This window comes from Sarcophilus harrisii, chromosome 1 (genome assembly GCF_902635505.1).
Source record: "Sarcophilus harrisii chromosome 1, mSarHar1.11, whole genome shotgun sequence".
NCBI classification, from domain to species: domain Eukaryota; kingdom Metazoa; phylum Chordata; class Mammalia; order Dasyuromorphia; family Dasyuridae; genus Sarcophilus; species Sarcophilus harrisii.
The window spans coordinates 519,531,234-519,550,493 of record NC_045426.1 but is presented as its reverse complement, the minus strand read 5'-3'; the positions used below and the strand labels follow the sequence as shown (position 1 = coordinate 519,550,493).

The window sequence follows — 19,260 nt, the reverse complement described above, 5'->3', positions numbered from 1 at the left end:
CAATAGACATGGCAAATTGAGGGAAGGAGAATTGGAAGGGAAATAATTCCTCATTAAGAAAAATTATTTTTGCTACAAATTAAACATTAAAATATCTATGGAGGAATAAACTTCTCAAAGTAAAACATTTTTAAAAAATAGATTCTGGTGCTCTTTAAAAAAAATCAGAGTAGTATAGGGTCCATGAAAGAGAAGTATTTCAGAATAGCAAATGCTGAATTCTTGAGCCCAGATTGCTGAATTTAAAAATCACTTTCCTAAATGGCATTAGAAATGAGAAGCATTAGGATCTCAGTACTCCTGATAAGGCCTTGCTACTTCTTAAACATATATACCTTACACTTCTCAAAACTTAACATCTAATAAAATTGTGTATAAATCAAGGACTTATACATAATGACGTGAAAAAAAAATCACCCTAATTTCAAATGCAAAATGATATATTTAACTTTTTAAATCACTTTTAGAATTGAGATATAATCAAATTAATGAGAACAATTTGTATAATTCAAATTCTAACTAAGAAAATATCAAACAAATTAAATCACATATAAAACATTTTTTGCCAGAGGGCAATGCGGATAACATAAAAATGGATGCTGACAAAGAATATCCTTTGTGATCTATTATCATGCAATATTTCTTCAATTAATAGATCTTTCATGGTGAAATTTTTGTTATGCCAAATTGAGCCTGTCTTTAAGTAAAGAAGAGGTCTTATATTCTATATTAGTACATATTTTTCAAGATTTTTAAAAAGAATGTCATTTTTTGGAAGCCAAGCAAACCATAAGATGAAAATGGAAGCAATGAAGTATTTACTTTCTCAAAAAAAAAAAAAAAACCAAACCCCCCCCAAAAAAAAAAACCCTAAGAGATACTTAACAAAAAATGACTGTTTCAAAAGATATGCTACACTGTTCCATTTATCTAAAGTTAAGCAATTTTATACATTCCAAATTAAGAATACTTTTTAAAAACATAAGGTATGATGCTGATACCAATCTGCACTTTTTATACTAGTTCCTTGAAGATTATCTTTTGAAAATGGGTCTTTTCGAAGAGACAAGTAACAAGTTTCATTCAATTTTACTTATGGTTGAATACACATGAAATGTGCTTTTAATGCATAAAAATCACAGTGGATAGCAGCAAAGGATTTTGGGGAAAAAACAAGTGTAATCTGATAATTCACATTGTGATTATTCTGCACATTGATGAAAGATTTCACACTCCTAAAAACCTCAAGATTTTCCCTCTAAAAAACAAAAAAATAACTGTAAGACACCTTGCCAACATCTCCCCATTCCCAAACAAAACAATGCATTACTTTTGTTTACACATAAAACTGAAATAGTTATGGCAGCAAAAGATTCTGATAGCAATGAAAGTTTGTAAACCGTATTTCAATTTCTTTTTTCTTGTTCCCAAAGTGCAAGATGCAAGATTCCCATAAACTTTCAGTAGTGCTTTTCTTGTAAATAATCCTTCATTTTGTTTGGCAAAGGCAGTTTTTGAATCAAGTCTATTCTGGTGTATTGACGTATAACAAAACGACACAGGTACTGCAATGAACGTACCTGCATGAACCGTGATACAGGATTGGTCAGTCTGACGGGGTAGGTTGCAGAACCAGGCAACCGAGACCGTGAGTAGCAAAAAGCTCCATTTTCAGAGTCCCTGATTGAATGTTCAATTAGATCAACTATAGAAGTATGCCCTTCTACATCTGGTTGTTCATAAAAGCTAAACCTACCATTTGAATGTTCAATCCTAGTGTGAAGTGTTTTACCATGGGATCGAAAGCTCAAGCTTAATAGATAACGGTCATCAGAACTATCGCGAACAAGAAAAGAACCATCGGGCACATTTGCCAGCTTTCCTTCTGCCTCCCAACGTGTAATAGGTCCCCAGTACCATCCCTGTTTTGCAAGCTTTTTCAGTTCCTCTGTAAGACTTGTCACAACCATAGGGCCACTATTTTGTACAGAGTCATAAACTCTTCCAACTCCAGGAGCAGTGTTGGGATCAAAATTCAAATGGCAACGCATACTTTCAGACACATGTGTATCTGTGCCATTAAGTCCACTAAAGTTCCTTTGGATTTGATTATTCTGCATTGGAGGTAGCAATGGTGAGAGTGGAGGGACATCGCTGTGATTAACTCTTGGGCTTTGCAACATGACTCCCGTGGTGCCAATCAACAAGCCGTTAACTGCCTGATCCACAAAGATATCTGGGGCAACTACTATATCCTGGTCTACCTGACTCTCATCCTCATGGAATGAGTTCCTTCCTATTTGAGAAGGAATAGCTGAAACTTCCATGGGAGAGGAACTGTCCAGACAATAACTACGTGATCCTTCCAAAGGATACATTCCCTCATCTAAAGGCACAGTATACTGAATGTAGTCCTGAGGCATAAGTCCAATAACTACAGGCACATGTTCATCAATGTGAAGATGCAGGTCTCCATTTTGAGATTCTGTACGTTTTAATGCACTGTTTTGTTCTTGGAACACACTGTCAGACTGCAAATCGTGAAAATCTTTTCGAACGCCATTCAGTGCTGGGCTTGGATTAGAAGAGTGAACCAAAGCCTTGACTCTTACTTCCATTTTGATACAGGTCTCCTCTGAATTTGTTGGACGAAGAGGCCATGGAGTAGGACTATAATGATGACTACGAAGGGATGTTGACCTTAATGGTCTTTGAGCTCTTACATCTTTAAAGACTATTGGGGCTGATGAAGAAGAAAAAGTGTCCTCATCTGCAGAGTTCACAGATGGTGGGCTGCCCTTGCCTTTCTGCTTCTGCTTTGCTGAAAGTCGCCTTTTTAATGTACCCATTAAGCTTTCACTTTTAGATCGATTTTTCCCACTTTTCTCATCTTCACTATTGATTTCACAGCTGGCCAAGTCTTTACCATAGCAGCTACTAAACAAGGAATCATCTTTTCCAAAGTCAGTGGTTAGTGATGGTTGCTGTACCACCACAAAATCATTCTCTTCCTTACTTTTATTCAAGTTGAAAGACTTCCGAAAGGTCTTAAGACTAATTTTCTTCATTATGACTAGTTACTAAATCCAGATGATCAATTATTTTTTTATATGCTCTTCCCAGAATATATAATAACACTCTATTCATGTGTTTTCTTGGCTTCATTTAACTGTCAGAGCCATTTCCTATAAATTAAAAAAAAAAAAAAAAAGGTTAGTTTCATATAAGTTAATCATATTCCAAATTTTTCTAACCATCATTTATTCATTTTTAATGGCCCACTAAAATGCCTTTGTGTGTTGATAGTATAATATTTTACACAGCAAATCCAATTCTATATCCTATTTCAGGGTTCTTGTGAAGATAAAATGATAGTATCTTTAAAGAGTTTTGCAAACCTTAAAGGACTATATAAACACAAGTTATCCTTATTTATTATTATTATGCAATTTGTTTTGTATATGAATTAACTTTCTCCTTTTCCAAATTATATCCTGTATTTACTGATTCACCCCTTTAACATTTTTTCCTCTTCCTTGCTTCACTTACTAGTTGAAAAAAAAAATATCTTTTCTTTAGACAATTAAATCTCTTTTAAACATAATTAAATCTCTTTTCTTTCTTACTTTCCCTTTTAATTTTTTAAAAAAGGTATATAAGCCAAATCTCTCATCCTTTCTTTCAGGAAGTAGTGGAGATACTGTGGAGAAAAGACCAAGTCAGAGCATGAAGATTAAAATCCTGCTTTGCATTATTACCGCCTAGGAAGTTTGACCAATCCCTTAACTTCCCTAGATCTCAGTTTCTTCAAATTAGATGAGCTAAGCAATCTTTGACAGCCCTTCTAAAACTAGATTGATCATGTTACAAATTACAGCCATAACTGGATTATACTTAATATCTGAAACAAGACAGATAAGATATTACTTTAGAATATTTTTTATTTTCTATTGGGTTTTGTTTTGTTTGTTTCTTCCCATGGTATATTCTAAAACAAAAATATATGCCCTAATCAAACACTAATAATTTTGAAATGACATTTTGAAATCATCTCACATGCAAAATTTCTTCTCTACCACTCACCAATAATTGATCACTGTTGTTATTTCCTTACTAAGATAAATCTGAGCATATGAACTCATACTAATATTTCATTCCATCTATGAAAATAGTACATTCTCAATAGTTGTGCCTTGCAAATATGAGGCAGCAACAGATCACAATACAGCTATTTCAGTTGACTGGTAAAAATCCATTCAATTCAAACATTTATTATAAAGTGCTTGTGTGTGATACAAAACAAATATAGGAGAGGGCAACACTAGTAACATGAACATCTCTTATTAGAAGTAGTGTCTGGCACCTGAACTGAACCTTGAAGGAAGGGGGAGCTTCATCAGAAGCCTCATCATCCTTCAAAGTTGCATCATCCTTGTTACTTCTCTGAATGATGGAGGGAACAAAGATATTCTCCCAAAATCTCCATTTTTTAAAGAGCAAATCCAGACCAGTTGTCTCTTCATTTTTTACCCTGGCATCCTTTGGACTTCGCTATCATTTCTCTCCCACCATCCCCTTTCAGCTTATTTTATATACGATAACTTCCCTAGGAGGTTATGAACTCCTTGGGCATAAGGACTTTCTTTTTTTTTGTATTTGCATTCCCAGGGCTTAACACAAGTCTGACACCTAGTATATGTGTATAAGATACTTACTGACTGAGCTAATGTCTGAGAGAAACAAAAACTGGGGGAAACAAACAAACAAACAAACAAACAGTGAGTAGATCAGTTTGATGCCAGATTGTGAATGGCTTTAAATGTCAGTATATATTTTGTTTAAGAAGCAAAAGGAAGTACTGAAACTTCTTGAAAAGAAATAATATGGTGCTTTAGAAGAATCAATTTGGCAATTGTGTGGTTAATAGATTAAAGAGAGAAGGACCCTAGACGTTAAGCAAATGAGTTGGAAAATTATTACAATAGTTCAGGCAAGAAATAAAAAGAGATAGGAAAGTCAAAAGAAGGAACAGATTTAAGAAAACAAGAGAAAAAATTAAATATACCTAAAATGGACATGTAAAAAAATACCACCCCACTCCCACCCTCCTAAAAGGCACCAATTCTGGAATTGGCAAACCTGAGTTTGAAGCCCAGATTTGCTACTGAAATCTAGGATAACTCATTTCCCCCTCTCATAATCCTGATTTATAAAATAAAACGATGGATAAAGGAACCCTTAATAACCTTGTTCAAATCTAAATCCAATAGTTTTAAATTTTAAGTACAGTTATCCTTTCCACATCATGACTTCACTATATTACAGGTTGGCATAATTAATTAAATGGGAATTGGGGCCGGAAGGGAGGTGTTAGCGGAAGCCTTATACCACACAAGAAGATCAGAAGATGACACAGAAAAAATTTAGTCACTCAGAAATGTATAAAATATATGCATAGTATTATATAATGTCATCCCAAATTTTACAATACTCCATAAAAGAAAAAAAAATTCAATTTTTTTTTTTTTGTTATAAAGGGAAGATCAAAAAGTTTTAATGCAGATTTTCCAGGTCATGGTGTCACTGCACCCCTCACTCCAGTGATGTGCAAGGGATAATCAAATGGGTTTAGAATTTAAGAGGGCAAATAAATGAAACTACAGGTAATACTACTTTACAGAGCTAAGATAAGCAGGTATGTATAGGATGCTAAATTGTATGCAACATGCTCTTGGTTCTGCTTATTTTATTCTTCAGGCAGAGCAACTGAATTAAAATCTTGCCTCTAATACTTATAAAGCTATGTAACTATAGGCAAGTTCACTTTAAGCCTTCTCAAACTAAATTTTTTCACTTACAAAATGAAGATAATAATGGAACCTGTCCGACAAAGTAATTATTATTATTAGAAGAATTTCTAGATTCTAGAAGAATTAAATATTATTATTAGAAGAAATAATAAGATTTATTTGAAGGAATAAAAGATCTAGAATATCATTGGGTGGGAAAAAATTAAAACTATTTCAAAATAATTCATTTTCTTTAAAATTCTATATATCTTATTTTATGCATATAAAACCCACTGTTTTGAGAAAGGGCTCAATGCCTTTAATAGAATACCAAAAGAATTAATGAAAGCAAAAAACATTTCTATATTCTATTCTAGAATTTCAAGGGAAACATTGCCAAGAATTATTGGGGGAAATGGAAAATGATCTGGTAGAAACTAATAACATACCACAATAAATTCAAAATGAATCTGTGGCTTGAATAGTAAAGAACATACCAATAAAATTTTTTTTTTAAAAGAAGCATATCATATGCTATTCTGAGCTTCGCAGCTAAGGAATGAATTCTTAACTAAAGGATAGAAACGATTGCAGGAGATAAAAGAATGTTTATCATAAATTATTAAGTTTTACATTAATAAAATTAATTCAAGTAGGAGAAGTGAAACAACTGAACTGGGAATATATCTGATAAGAGTCTGATATATAAACAATTAAGAGAAATATGTATTATCTTCAAGAGATAAATGATCAAAGATGTCACCAAACAGTTCTCCAAAAAATAATTTAAAAAGTCAAAATTGGAGGGATTGTGAGAAAGATACATCAATGTACTGCAGTTGGAATTATGTAGAGAAAATTTTTAAAATGTCAATATCTTTGATGTAGAGATACCATACTTAAAAATATACTCCAGATATCAATGACAAAAAAGAAAGGACTTATATACCTCAAAATATTTATAGTTTCAGCAAAGAACTGAAAACTGATTTGAAAATAGTAAAATAAGTCGTGAAAAATGAATGTAATAATATAATGAAATAGGACATAGTTGTATTCCAATTCTCAAAAAGTAACCAGAAGCACATTCAACATATAAGATCAAATTCCATCTTCTTTATAAAGGAAGGATCTGACAATAAAAAAAGTTCCTATTGAAAGTGTCACTGACGTATTCTTTAGTTCCAACTCAAAATACAGAAGCTTTTGAACAAGGGTCCCATGAAATTGCCCAAGTCCCAAAGTTCAAGAAGAGTTAATGCTACTGGATAAAGATTTTTTTTTTTTGGGGGGGGGAGCGGGAGGAGAGCTTTATGGTCTACTTCAGTATAAGGAACATCCACACAAATGAATTCAAATGATTTAATATATGTTCTGCAAATCAAAAGCATTATATAAATGCTAGTTATAATTTTATTATTTTAACTTTAAGTATAAAGGATGAACATTTAATCTCTCTGTCAACAATAAGATGTCAAAGAAAATTAGAAAAGACATTAAAAAATAAGAAAAAAGAAAAGAATCAGATTGCCATTTCCCTCCTGAAATCAACTCGACTTTGTGTTCTGCTGGCCAAAGATACCATTACTTTCTGGGACAAGAACTATGTGGTACAGCACATAGGGCTCTATACACAGAGTCAAAAAAAAAATCTGAGCTGATATCCAGTTTCCAATGCTTAATAGTTATGTGAGTCTGCACAAATCATTTAGCCTCTTTCTGCCTCAATTTCTTTTTTTTTAATTATAGTTTTTTATTTACAAGTTATATGCATGGGTAATTTTACAGCATTGACAATTGCCAAACCTTTTGTTCCAATTTTTCCCATCCTTCCCCTCATCCCCTCTCCCAGATGGCAGACTGACCTCTGCCTCAATTTCCTAAGCTGTAGAATGAGGAAAATAGTAGCCCCTATGTCACAGGATTGTTGTGAGGATTAAATGAGACATATGTAAAGTGCTTAGAAAAATGCCTGGCACATAGTAGGCACTATTTCCTCCATAAAAATGAAACACTAATTATCTCTTGTTTATCAAAAGGCAATGGAGATTCAATTGGAGAAAATGCATTTTCATTTTGATACAAACATAATCAATTTGATGACCCTTTAAAATATCTAAACTTTTCAATATGATTACAATATACATGAATTGGTTTTATTTTTATTTTTGTCTTTCGTATTTCCAATGCTTAGCACAAGGTTTCACAGGACCATTAGAACCATAGCTCAAGAGTTGGGAAGGATCTAAGACTTGGCTAATGTAACACAGGTTAGTTACATCAGTAAGATCTGAACTGATATTGAGTATAATTCTGAATGAAAAAAAATAAATGGACTTTGGACAAAGGAGACTTTTATGTATCTGTAATAAAAATCCAGAATTCAATGGAAATTTTTATATAAAGAATCCAGAAAATGTTTAAGGAAAATATTAAAAACTTAAATGAGGTCAAACTGTTTATATATGAAAATGTTGTTAGTAGTCTTAAAATTGTCATTACCAAGATAATTTGAAAAAAAGACTGGGACTCCATTACGAGATAGTGTGATTCTAAAAAGCAAAATTGGGTAGGAAAAGGTAAAAGAACAATTATATTATGAAAATTTAAAAAAAATTATATTATAAAAATGAAGGGAAGAACTAATACAGAGGGAGCAAATGGCACAAAGGCGTAGAAGATTAGCAATGTTGGAACTTTATTCGCATCTATGTTGAAGAGGAAACAACATGTACATCTGGAAGGATGGAGAAGTTTTCAAAGCCTGTAAAGAGCAAAGAAAAGTGGAGAACAAGGTGGGAGAGGGACTTTTAGAGGGTGTGTGGATTGGGATTTGGGAAGGAGAGAGAATGTGTGTGGATTGAGATAGGAAAGGAGAGGATGAAAGACAAAGTGTAGGAATACAAGGGTGGCAGGAAGAGAAATTAAGGTAACAGGGATATGAGAAGCTGAGAAAGAAAACATTGAGTGAGTAAAATAAAATGGAAGGAAATTCAAAAATAGCAGTTATAACTCTGAATATGAATGGAATGTTTATATATATAGGAGCTTTCTTTGTGGTGACAAAGAACTGGAAATTGCAGGGATGCCATCAATTAGGGAATAGCTGAACAAGTTATGGTGTATGGTTGTGATGGAATATTGCAACAACGTATGGATCAATTTTCTGCTGCTATTGGCCTAACAATTAACAATAAGAAAACACAGGAACTCCATCAGCCAACACTACACCATCTCTATGTGGAACTTTTGGTCACAGCAAATGGAAAAGTTTTGAACACTATGGAGTTCACTTACCTTGGCAGTATACTTTCCAGTGTCGACACACACATTGCCAGAGCTAGTTCAGTGTTTGGGAAGTTCCAAAGTAAAGTGTGGGAGAGAAGAGGTTTTAGACTGGCTAACAAACTAAAGGACTGCAGAGCCATTGTGCTGACCTCATTGTTGCATGCCTGTGAAACCTGGACAGTACACCAGCGCCATGCCAGGAAACGGAATCTCTTCCATTTGAATTGTCTTAGGAAGCTTCTGAAGATCACCTGGCAGGATAAGATATCAGACAGTGAGGTCCTTTCTCAAAATAAACTGCCAAGCATTCCAACTCTAATGAAGGGAGTAAAACTCTGTAGGGTTGACCACACTTCAAATGTTCAACATACACTTGCTAAAAAACACTGTTTTATGAAGAATTCACACAGGGTAAGTGCTCACAAGGTGGTCAGAAAAAGCAATACAAGATCTCTCTTAAGAACTTTAGGATTGTATGACATGGGAGAAAAAGGACCACCTTGCATGTCCTGCCCTCATAAAGGAAGGTGGCTGGACTCTATGAGCAAAGAAGAACTGAATTATTTAGAAGAAATGAGAGTTGCACAAAATTATAGAGAATCCATTCCAAATGTTCACTGGTACTATTTGCGTCCAAGCTGTGGCAGAGCAACCTGAACTTATATTAGTCTGATCAGCAATAGTTGGACACATTAACTTGACTCTAACATAATGATGATGTCATTTGGTCCTCTTAAGAGAATTTTCTCAGCAAATGTCTTTGATAAAGGCCTCACTTCTCAAATATATAGAGAACTGAATCAAATATACAAATCATTCCCCAAATGATAAATGGTCAAAGGATGATGAGATGAAGAAGGAAGATTCTGCTTCCATCTAATTCAATCCTACCTCTAAAGACCAAGAATAAAGACTAAGGACTTTAGCTTATCCTGACTCCTGCTGATTCTAAGGTATCGAAGGTGCTAGCGCGGTCTTCACAGGATATGAGCAAAAAGTTTTCAGATGAAGAAACCAAAGCCATCTATAATCATATGACAATACTCTAAAAATCCCTATTGATTAGAGAACTGTAAAAACAACTCTGAAGCACTATCTTCTATTATTCAGATTTAGCTAATATGACCAAAAAAAAAAAAAATGTTGATTGGAGTTGTGGGAAAACTGGTCCCCTAATGAATTGCTGGTGGAATTGTAAACTGATCCAACTGTTCTGAAGAGCCATATGGAACTATGCCCAAAGGACTATAAACCTGTATATACTCTTTAATTCAGCAAAGAGATCTTAAAAGAAAAAATAGAGCTACAGGTATACAAATATTTATAACAGCTCTTTTTGCAGTGGCAAAGCACTGGAAATTGAGGGGATGCCCATTGGTTGAACAATAGCTGAACAAATTAAGGTATATAATTGTAATGCAATATATTATACTATGAGAAATGATGATCAAATAGGTTTCAGAAAAACTTGGAAAGACTTACATGAACTGATATTCAGTGAAGTGAACAGAACTAAAAGAATACTGTACACAGTAACTGCAACACTGTGAGATAATAATCTATGATTAATTTAGCTCTTCTTGGCAATACAAATATCCAAGACAATTCCAAAAGACTCATGATGGAAAGAAAATGTTATTCACATCCAGAGAAAGAAATGAAGAAATCTGAAAGCAGATCAAGCCTACTATTTTTACTTTTTGTTGGTCTTTGTTTTTGTGGACTTTTCCTCCTTTTCTTCTATTTCTTTCTCAACACGACTAATGTGGAAATATATTTTACATTATTGTACATCTGTAAGCCACATCAGATTGCTTGCAATCTTCAGGGGAGAGAGAAAAATTTGGAATAAAAAATCTTTCAAAAATATGTATTAAAAATTGTCTTTACAAGTGGGAAAAATACTATCAATTAAAAAATTTACTTTGAGTAACTAAGTCATTCTGATTATTATAAATATAAAAATTAACTATAAAAGTCACATGAAGAAAAATGCTATTTACATCCAGAGAAAAAGCTGATAAATAGAATATATATGGATAACTTAATTGTATATTTGGAAGGAACAGCAAATTGTACATGGCAGATTTGTAGTTTCACATGCAATCATCTTTCTTAATTGTACTGTGTAACAAAAATGCTTTTTTGAATCTGTGAATTGATAGTAAGACCAGGCATAGAAATCACACTTGTGACACAAAACTAACTCCTAATCAACTTATAGAGCTAGGGAATCTTACACAAAGACTGAGGAAGGGGAGAAGGTGTTTCCTCTCACAACTATGTATTTAATAAATATTTAATTGAACTCAGAATGTGTCAAAGAATTTACTCTTTGTACACATCTTGTTTTTTACATAGTTGTTTTCTTACTATTTCCTAGTACACTGTAAGCTCCTTGAAAACAGACTTGTGTTTTTGCTTTCTTTTGTATCTATCCCTGCCCTACCAGAGTGCCTAGAACACAGTAGGTGCTTAATAAATCCTGACTTGACTTGAAGTTATAAAGAGACAAAAGAAATCTAAAAATCACAAATGCCAAGAAAGGTATCAGATGATAAATTTGGGTTTAGCTTAAAAATTGCCCTAAAAATGCTATGTAAAGAGTTTTAATGCTATTTGTATTTTGCAAAATCTAAGGTCTTCAAACTTGCAACCTCAAAATGCCCCACAAAATTTACAATTACCTGAACCAATTAAAAACATAATTGAGAAATATTTAATAAAAAATAAAAATACAATTAAAAATCTTTGCACTGGAAATCTTTAGTTCTAAAGTTAGTACTCTTTCCACTACACTATGCTGCCTCAAATAAGTATAGAAATCTTCATGAAAAACAATGTGAGTCTAATATTGTTTTTCAATAATACATTTAACACAATCAACTCTATTATAAAAATTTATTTTTCAAATTAAGTTATACATATGAAAATGTTTTGAAAAATTGTAAAAAATAATGTTAAAAACCTGGGAGGTTTAAATTTTAAAACATAATTACTAGAAAGAGAGAGGAAGATGCATTGAAATCAGTCAACTAGCATTTGTTAAGGGCTTATTATGTGCTTAACACTGACAGGTGTTGGGGAAAGAAAGGCATAAAACAGTCCTTGATCTCAAGGAGCTTAGAAGAGATATAGCATGTAAATAAGAAGAGCTAGCTTAAGTTGGAGAAAATCAACAATAGGAAGTCACTAGAATTGGGAAAGACCAGGAAAGGTTTTTTGCACTAGATAGAACTTTAACTGAGACTTGAAGGAAGCCAGGAAAGCTAAGAGACAGAGATGAAGAGAAAGTATATTCCAGGTATATGGGACACTGGTGAAAATGCTGTGAGAGAAATAGCAATAGATCTATCTTCAATGGTATATATGGTATATGGAAGAGAAAAGATAAAAGAAGAATGGAAAGGTAGAAAGGAGTTTGAATATAAAAGATTTTAAGAGCCCAAAGGATGATTTTTAAATTTTGATCCTGGAAATAACAGAAAACCACTGGAGTATATATTGAATGAGGAGTGTTGATATGGTCAGATGCTGGTGGTTGAAGAGAGCCACAAATTGATCATCCTATAGTATTGTTGTTTAAGTGTATAATGATCTCCTGGTTTTGCTCATTTCACTTAGCATCAGTTTATGTATGTCTCTCCAAGCCTCTCTGTATTCATCCTGATTAGAACAATATTATTCCATAACATTCATATACCAAAACATTGCTGGTGATAATTTATCAACTCTTTGGGTTTGTCAAACACTAGATTTCTATAGTTATTGACTATTTTGTCCTGTGAACTTAACCTACTCCAGTGATCAACTACTCTATTTCTTAGCCAATACCAGATGAATTTGATGAACGCTGCTTTATAATATAGTTTTAGATCGGGTACAGCTAGGCCATCTTCATTTGTTTTTGTTTTTTCATTAGTTCCTTTGAAATTCTTGTCCTTTTGTTCTTCCACATGAATTTTGTTGTTATTTTTTCTAATTTATTAAAATAGTTTCATGGGAGTCTGACTAGTATGCATTAAATAAATAGATTAGTCTAGGTAATATTGTCGTCTTTATTATATTCGCTAGACCCATCCAGGAGCACTTCATATTTTTCCAATTGTTTAGATTTGACTTTATTTGAAAACACACCCAATTTTCAAAGAAAAAAATTAAATAGAATTGCAAACATATAATGGAATAAACTTGAGATTTTACTCACATGGGGAACTCTATAAGAAAACTGGCTCTACCAATGAAGATATGTCTTGCTCTAAATTTAATCTGCATAATTTTAATCCTCTGATATCTTGCACTTTTTGTTACTATTTTGAGTCATGTTTCTAATGAGGCAGAAGTAACAACTACCACCACCAAGAAAGTATATTGGATAAAAAGCTTACTCTGGAGTCTGGAAGACATTTGATATCCTGCCATACATATCTGTATGATTTCAAGGCAAGTTTTTCTAGAATAGTATTCAACTTCAAATAAAAATACATTGCTGTGGGCCTTATACTGATAGCTTGGATATCCTGCTTCTAATATATACTTGTTGAATGACTTCAAGGCAAGTTACTCTAGAATAGTATTCAAATTCAAATAAAAACAGATTGCTATGGACCTCATATTGACTTAGAAAATTACAGTTTAACATCATCAATGCTTCATTTTCTTTTGAAAATAAAATATAATAATAAAATTTTGTTAAGCATTTCCCAAATTACATTTTAATCTGGTTTGGGCAGCACTAGAGTTATGAACTCTTTTAGCTTAATACTTGTTCGGCAAAGATAAGTCTGGAGCCCTGAAAAGTTAAATGATTTGCCCAGTCACACACTTAATAGGTTTGGGGCAGGACTTGAACCTAGACTGCCCTCAATCTGAGACCAGATCTCTATCCAATAATTTACCCTGTTTCTCTTACTCCATCACTAGTAAGTCACAAATGTTTACTTTAAACTTAACTTCTGAATGACAGTTCTATCTACTTACTGTTATAAAAAGGATAGATCTTTAGAGAAAAAGATTTTTCCTTCTCACTGTTCTCACCTTTCTATTATACAACGTTAAGAGAAGCTAAAAATGTGGAATTTGAAGAAAAGAAAGCAAAATATCAAGGGAGAAAATGACCCCCCAAAAAGAGCTAAAATTACATTTTATTTTGATTAAAAGTTTATCTAAATTCTGCTGAATTTTTTTTTTAAGGAAAGAAAAAAGAAAACAAGAATACCATAACTCTGAATTATTCCTGAAGTATGGGGTTCAAAACTGAAGAAACTACACTTATTTTACATAAAAGGTGGAGAAAATAATTGTGTGTGTGTGTGTGTGTGTATACATATGCAGATAGAGGGATACTTTTTAAAAAATCTTAAAATATCATTTTACAAAATTATATCATTTGCAATAAATTGAAAACTGCACAACTTAAAGCCCTGAAATAATGGCTAGAAAGAGTCTATTTGGATTCTGAACTTCTCATTTTTCCCTTTAAAAAGTCGCAAATCACTTCCTAATTACTACATTCAATGGCCTTTTCTCAATCCCATTTTTCCTTGAGGGACAACTGAACCATAATATACAATACTTTTCTTCCTTCATACTCTTCTTCATAACAATGTAACTTTATGATTCCCTTTCTAATTCTCTAATCATTTCTTCTGAATGATCAGTTGATTTCTCTTCTTTCTCTCTTTAAAGTCACAATATACAGGATCAATCAAAAAAGAATTGAGACAACTCAGAAGAGAAGTTAATATTAGACAAATTTGGGTATTGAAGATGCCTTTGGAGCATTTGCCTTTTATATATAAACATTTAATAAATATTAATGGGATTGAATTGAAAGTTGATGAACTCACCAAAGGAGAAAGTGTTGAGTATGAAGGGGGTCAAAGAAAATCTTACTGTTACTATTAAATTTAAAGAAGGCATTGATTGATCCCATATATTGTGACTTCAAAATTTTTCTCCATTCAACAAACTATTTCTTTTAATAAACATCAAAAAAGCAAATGAGAAAAGAAAGCATTTTTAGCAAAATGAAGCATGTCTGAAGTTAACATTTTATATTCGTAATTCCACATGTTTCCAAAGCAGAAAGGAAGGAGCATTTTTTTCAACTCTTCAGTTTGGTCATTATTATATCAGTTTTACTTAATAATAGCAATAACAACAGCTAACTTTTATATAGCATTCACTTTGTATCAAGCAATGTGGTAAGCATGTTACAATCATTGATCTCATTTTATATTCACAAACAAGCTAGAAGATAGGTGCTATTATTATTTGCATTTTACAGGTGAAGAAATTGCAATAGTGGTTAAGTGACTTGGCCAGGATCACACAGGTGGCAAGCTTCTGAGGTCATATGAATTCAGATCTTTCTGACTCCAATTTCAGTACTTTATATATTGCAGTACCAAGTTTCTTTCCATTAACATTGCTTGCCATCTAGGGGAGGGGGTGGAGGGAGGGAGGGGAAAAGTCGGAACAGAAGTGAGTGTAAGGGATAATGTTGTAAAAAATTACCCAGGCATGGGTTCTGTCAATAAAAAGTTATAATTAAAAATAAATAAATAATGTTGGGCATGCTATTTAGGAAATCAGGCAAGTAATTTTATAATACTTTTTATAATGACATTATAAAAGGATTAAACAGTTTGGATACTTAAAGTCCAAGGGAAAAGGTTCAGTTTAGCAAAAACTATGACTGTGTAACTCCTTCTAGATATAAATAGGTACTAATCTACTTAGCCAAGTAAATTGTTAAGTGGTCAAAAAGAGGAGGCAAACAATATCTAAGCATTTTCTGAAAGTAACATCTATGCTGGAATTCAATTAATCATTTTTTTCTCTTTAATGGTAAAGTCAGTACTCAAAAAGAAACAAGAAACAATCATTGTGCTCATTACAGCAGTCATTTCTCAGAATATAAGTAATATATATTCCAAATGACCTGCAGACATTTTTAACTTCTCAGAAGAGAAGTCTATATCTATATCTATAAATATAGATATAGCTATCACTGAAATCTCAACTGAAAATACTAAACCCTGCTCCTCCTTTTTTAACATCATTATTTCTATCAATAGTACCCCCTCTTTCAGTCTTCCGTGCTCAAAATCCTGCCAGAGATAGCTAACTCCATTTGTTCTCCCTCTAAAACTGTACTTCATACTGATGCCATTTATTTTTCCTTTTCATAGACCTGACTGTGTCTCTCCACTGCTCAAAAATCTTCATTGATTATTTCCTACCAAATAAAGTTCAAACTTCTTCGGTATTAAAAATTGGTTTTTTATTTATTGTTATATCTACCTTTTTGACAATACATAAGGGATTCCATATTAAGGCGACTTAAATCAAGTGCTTTTTAAAAACAGGGTATGATCATAATAAAGGTGAGATCAAAATACCCCCACCTTGGCCTTGATATATATATCAGATGAAAATATATCTTGATCATTAAGTAGACTGACCACAGTTTGGATACCTTCATGTGTGTGACAGAAGTCTGTTCAAACTAAGGAGCTTGGTCTCATTCTCCAGGACATCTAGAAAACTAATGAGCTAAGTGGAATAAGGAATTTGAGCAAGCAGTGAGCTGTGACAAAATATTCCAGCCAAATCCCATTGAAGGAACCACTTGGGAAAGAGGAAAGCTATGGCCTTGACTTCCTCTCCTTCCTATCTTCCCCACTTTTAGTAAATAATTTCAAGAACAAACTAGAGGCATAAAAGATTTGGACTTTTCCCCCTGGTATTCTAGCAGCGTTCCCAGGTCAGAAACAGTTGGCAATGGTGTCTGAATTTAGAAGCTGAGAAGTATAAATGCTGTAAGAAAAGATAGATTCAAGGCTCTCATGAGAGATTCTGAAGAAAGTTTTTCTCGTTTTTTAAGGGGAACTTCATGAGTACACTGATCAAGAGGAATAAAAGATTTCTAGCAACCAAGTACTGTGATTTAATTAAACCTCTGCCACACAAACCTTCTGAAGTCTGAACCTAACATTCCATGGATTTTGGTATGGGGGTATGTAGTGATGGGAAAATGTGACATAAGTTGTTCTGGGAGTATTTTGTACCAACTGTTCTTACTATTTCACTGTTAAAAAAACAATTTTTAAGGTAATTAAAACAGGCTACTTGCAATCAATTGATACTCATGAAGAAAGAACACTTAACTCATGAATTAAACAATAGAATAGACCCCTCAACTCCTCAGAACTATCCCATAGGAAAGAGAATACAGTGGGGATCTGACTCAACACAGTGAGTAAGATTTCCAGAGTTAATATGTGCTAAAATTAAAATAAGCACAATAAGATTTTCTAAATTCTCTTTGTCTTTCAGTCAACTGTATGACAGTGGAGATATAGTTAACTATGCATAGTATCTGGTACATTTTAAGTGCTTAGTGAGCATTGGAATGTTACTTTTGAGAGACTATTTCCCTCTAATATCCTTATCAAAAAGACCCTCAATTTTCCCCAAATGATAAATGATCAAAGGTTATGGAACAGGCAGTTTTCAGATAAGAAAAAATAAAAACTAACTATAGTCATATAAAAAATGCTCTAAATCATTACTGATTAGAGAAATGCAAATTAAAACAATTCTGAGGTACCACTTCACTCATACCTATCAGACTAGCTAACAAGAATAAAAGAAAAATAATAAATGTTGGAAGGTATATGAGAAAACTGTGACACTATTGATTTGTTGGTAGAGTTGTGAATTAATCCAACCATACTGGACAGCCATAAAACTGTGCATACCTTTTGATCCGGCAATACCATTATTCAGTTTGTTTCCCAGAGATCATAAAAAAAGGGTAAAGGATCCACACGTATAAAAATATTTGCAGCAGCTATTTTTGTGGTGGCAAAAAAAAACAACAAAAAAACAGAAAATGAGGAGATGCCCATCAATTGGAGAATTGGCTAAATAAACAAGTTATTATATATGATTGTGTAAGAACTGAATGAAGATTTACTTTCCACAGTTAAGTTTAAAAAAATAAATCAGATATGCAATTTAAATTAATGAAACTTAAAGAAATGAAACTGAAACCTAAGAAATGAAATCTAAAGGTTAGGGTGACCTAGAAGGAAACATTGAAGGAAACCATAAATTAAAGTAAGAAACATGTTTTGGTAGATACAGAAGAGGTGTATAGACACCCAAATAAGGGTTTAAAAAAATGAGCTAGAATCCCAGAAATGTGGGGGGAGCTGTAATTAGATAAAATATTGTCTATAATATAGTCACAGGGATTTGTGATTAAATAATAATTACCAAGATGTAATTAGAGGTGGGGATTCACACTCTGGATATAACCTCTGTAGTACCTGGCCAATGGGGAAGCAGGGGGCGGATCTTGCATTTTGGGAAAGAGTCCAAAAAGCTATGCTTTAGTATTCAAGTATGTGTCTGCTTCCAGACAACTATTCTTGCAAAATTGTAAAGAAAAATATTTTCCTGGCTTCATCAGTGAGTCTGTAGAATTGTGATGGAATACTATCGGGCTATAAGAAATGATGAGAAGAATGGTTCCAGGAAAACACAGAAAGACATATGAAATGATACAAAGCAAAGTGAACAGAACCAGGAGAACATTGTATATAGTAACAGTAACAATGTATGATGATCAACTGTGATTCTTAGTTCTTCTATATAGTGATATAAGACAATTCCAAAACAACTGTGATAGGAAATGCCATCCACATTCAGAAAAAATTGTCTGAATGCCAATCAAAAAATATAATTTTCACTTTTTTCTTAATTTGTTTTGATTCTTTCACAAGATTAATATGGAAATGTGTTTAACATAATTGTATACGTATAGCCTATATTGGATTGCTTGCTGTCTTGGAGAGAAGGGAGGGAAGGGAAAGGAGGAGAAAAATCCAGAAATCAAAATTTTTACAAAAATGAATGCTAAAAAACTATCCTTATGTGTAATTGGGGAAAGAATGAAATATTAAGTTTTAAAAAATAACCTTAACTCTGTGTACGTCATTCTCATAAAAATTTTATATGATTATTAAATGAGGCATGTGAGTTGGCAGTTATTAATATTTTCCTGGTCATTATTTCTAATATAAGAAGATAACACACTCCAAGTCTTTGCTATCTTCTTATTTCAGATATCTTGAGAATCAACTTCTAAATACCCTCAAAACTTTGTTGT

At 32.9% G+C, this 19,260-nt stretch overlaps 1 protein-coding gene across 3 annotated transcripts in view; it reads right to left on the bottom strand.

Annotated features, from left to right (window-relative positions):
• Positions 1–1,167: 1,167 nt before the first annotated feature.
• SOCS6 (suppressor of cytokine signaling 6) overlaps positions 1,168–19,260 on the bottom strand; it is a 62,094-nt gene continuing 44,001 nt past the window's right edge. The window contains exons 1-2 of one of the 3 annotated variants that reach the window (XM_003760091.4): positions 9,087–9,260; positions 1,168–3,185 (exon numbers count right to left, since the gene is read on the bottom strand). In XM_003760091.4, the coding sequence (XP_003760139.1) occupies positions 1,461–3,068 (1,608 nt within the window). In that variant the 5' untranslated portion in view covers positions 3,069–3,185; positions 9,087–9,260 and the 3' untranslated portion in view covers positions 1,168–1,460. Of the gene's footprint in view, positions 3,186–9,086; positions 9,261–19,260 lie in introns of those variants that run through there. The other 2 variants (XM_023496276.2, XM_031946697.1) reach the window with 2 other exon arrangements.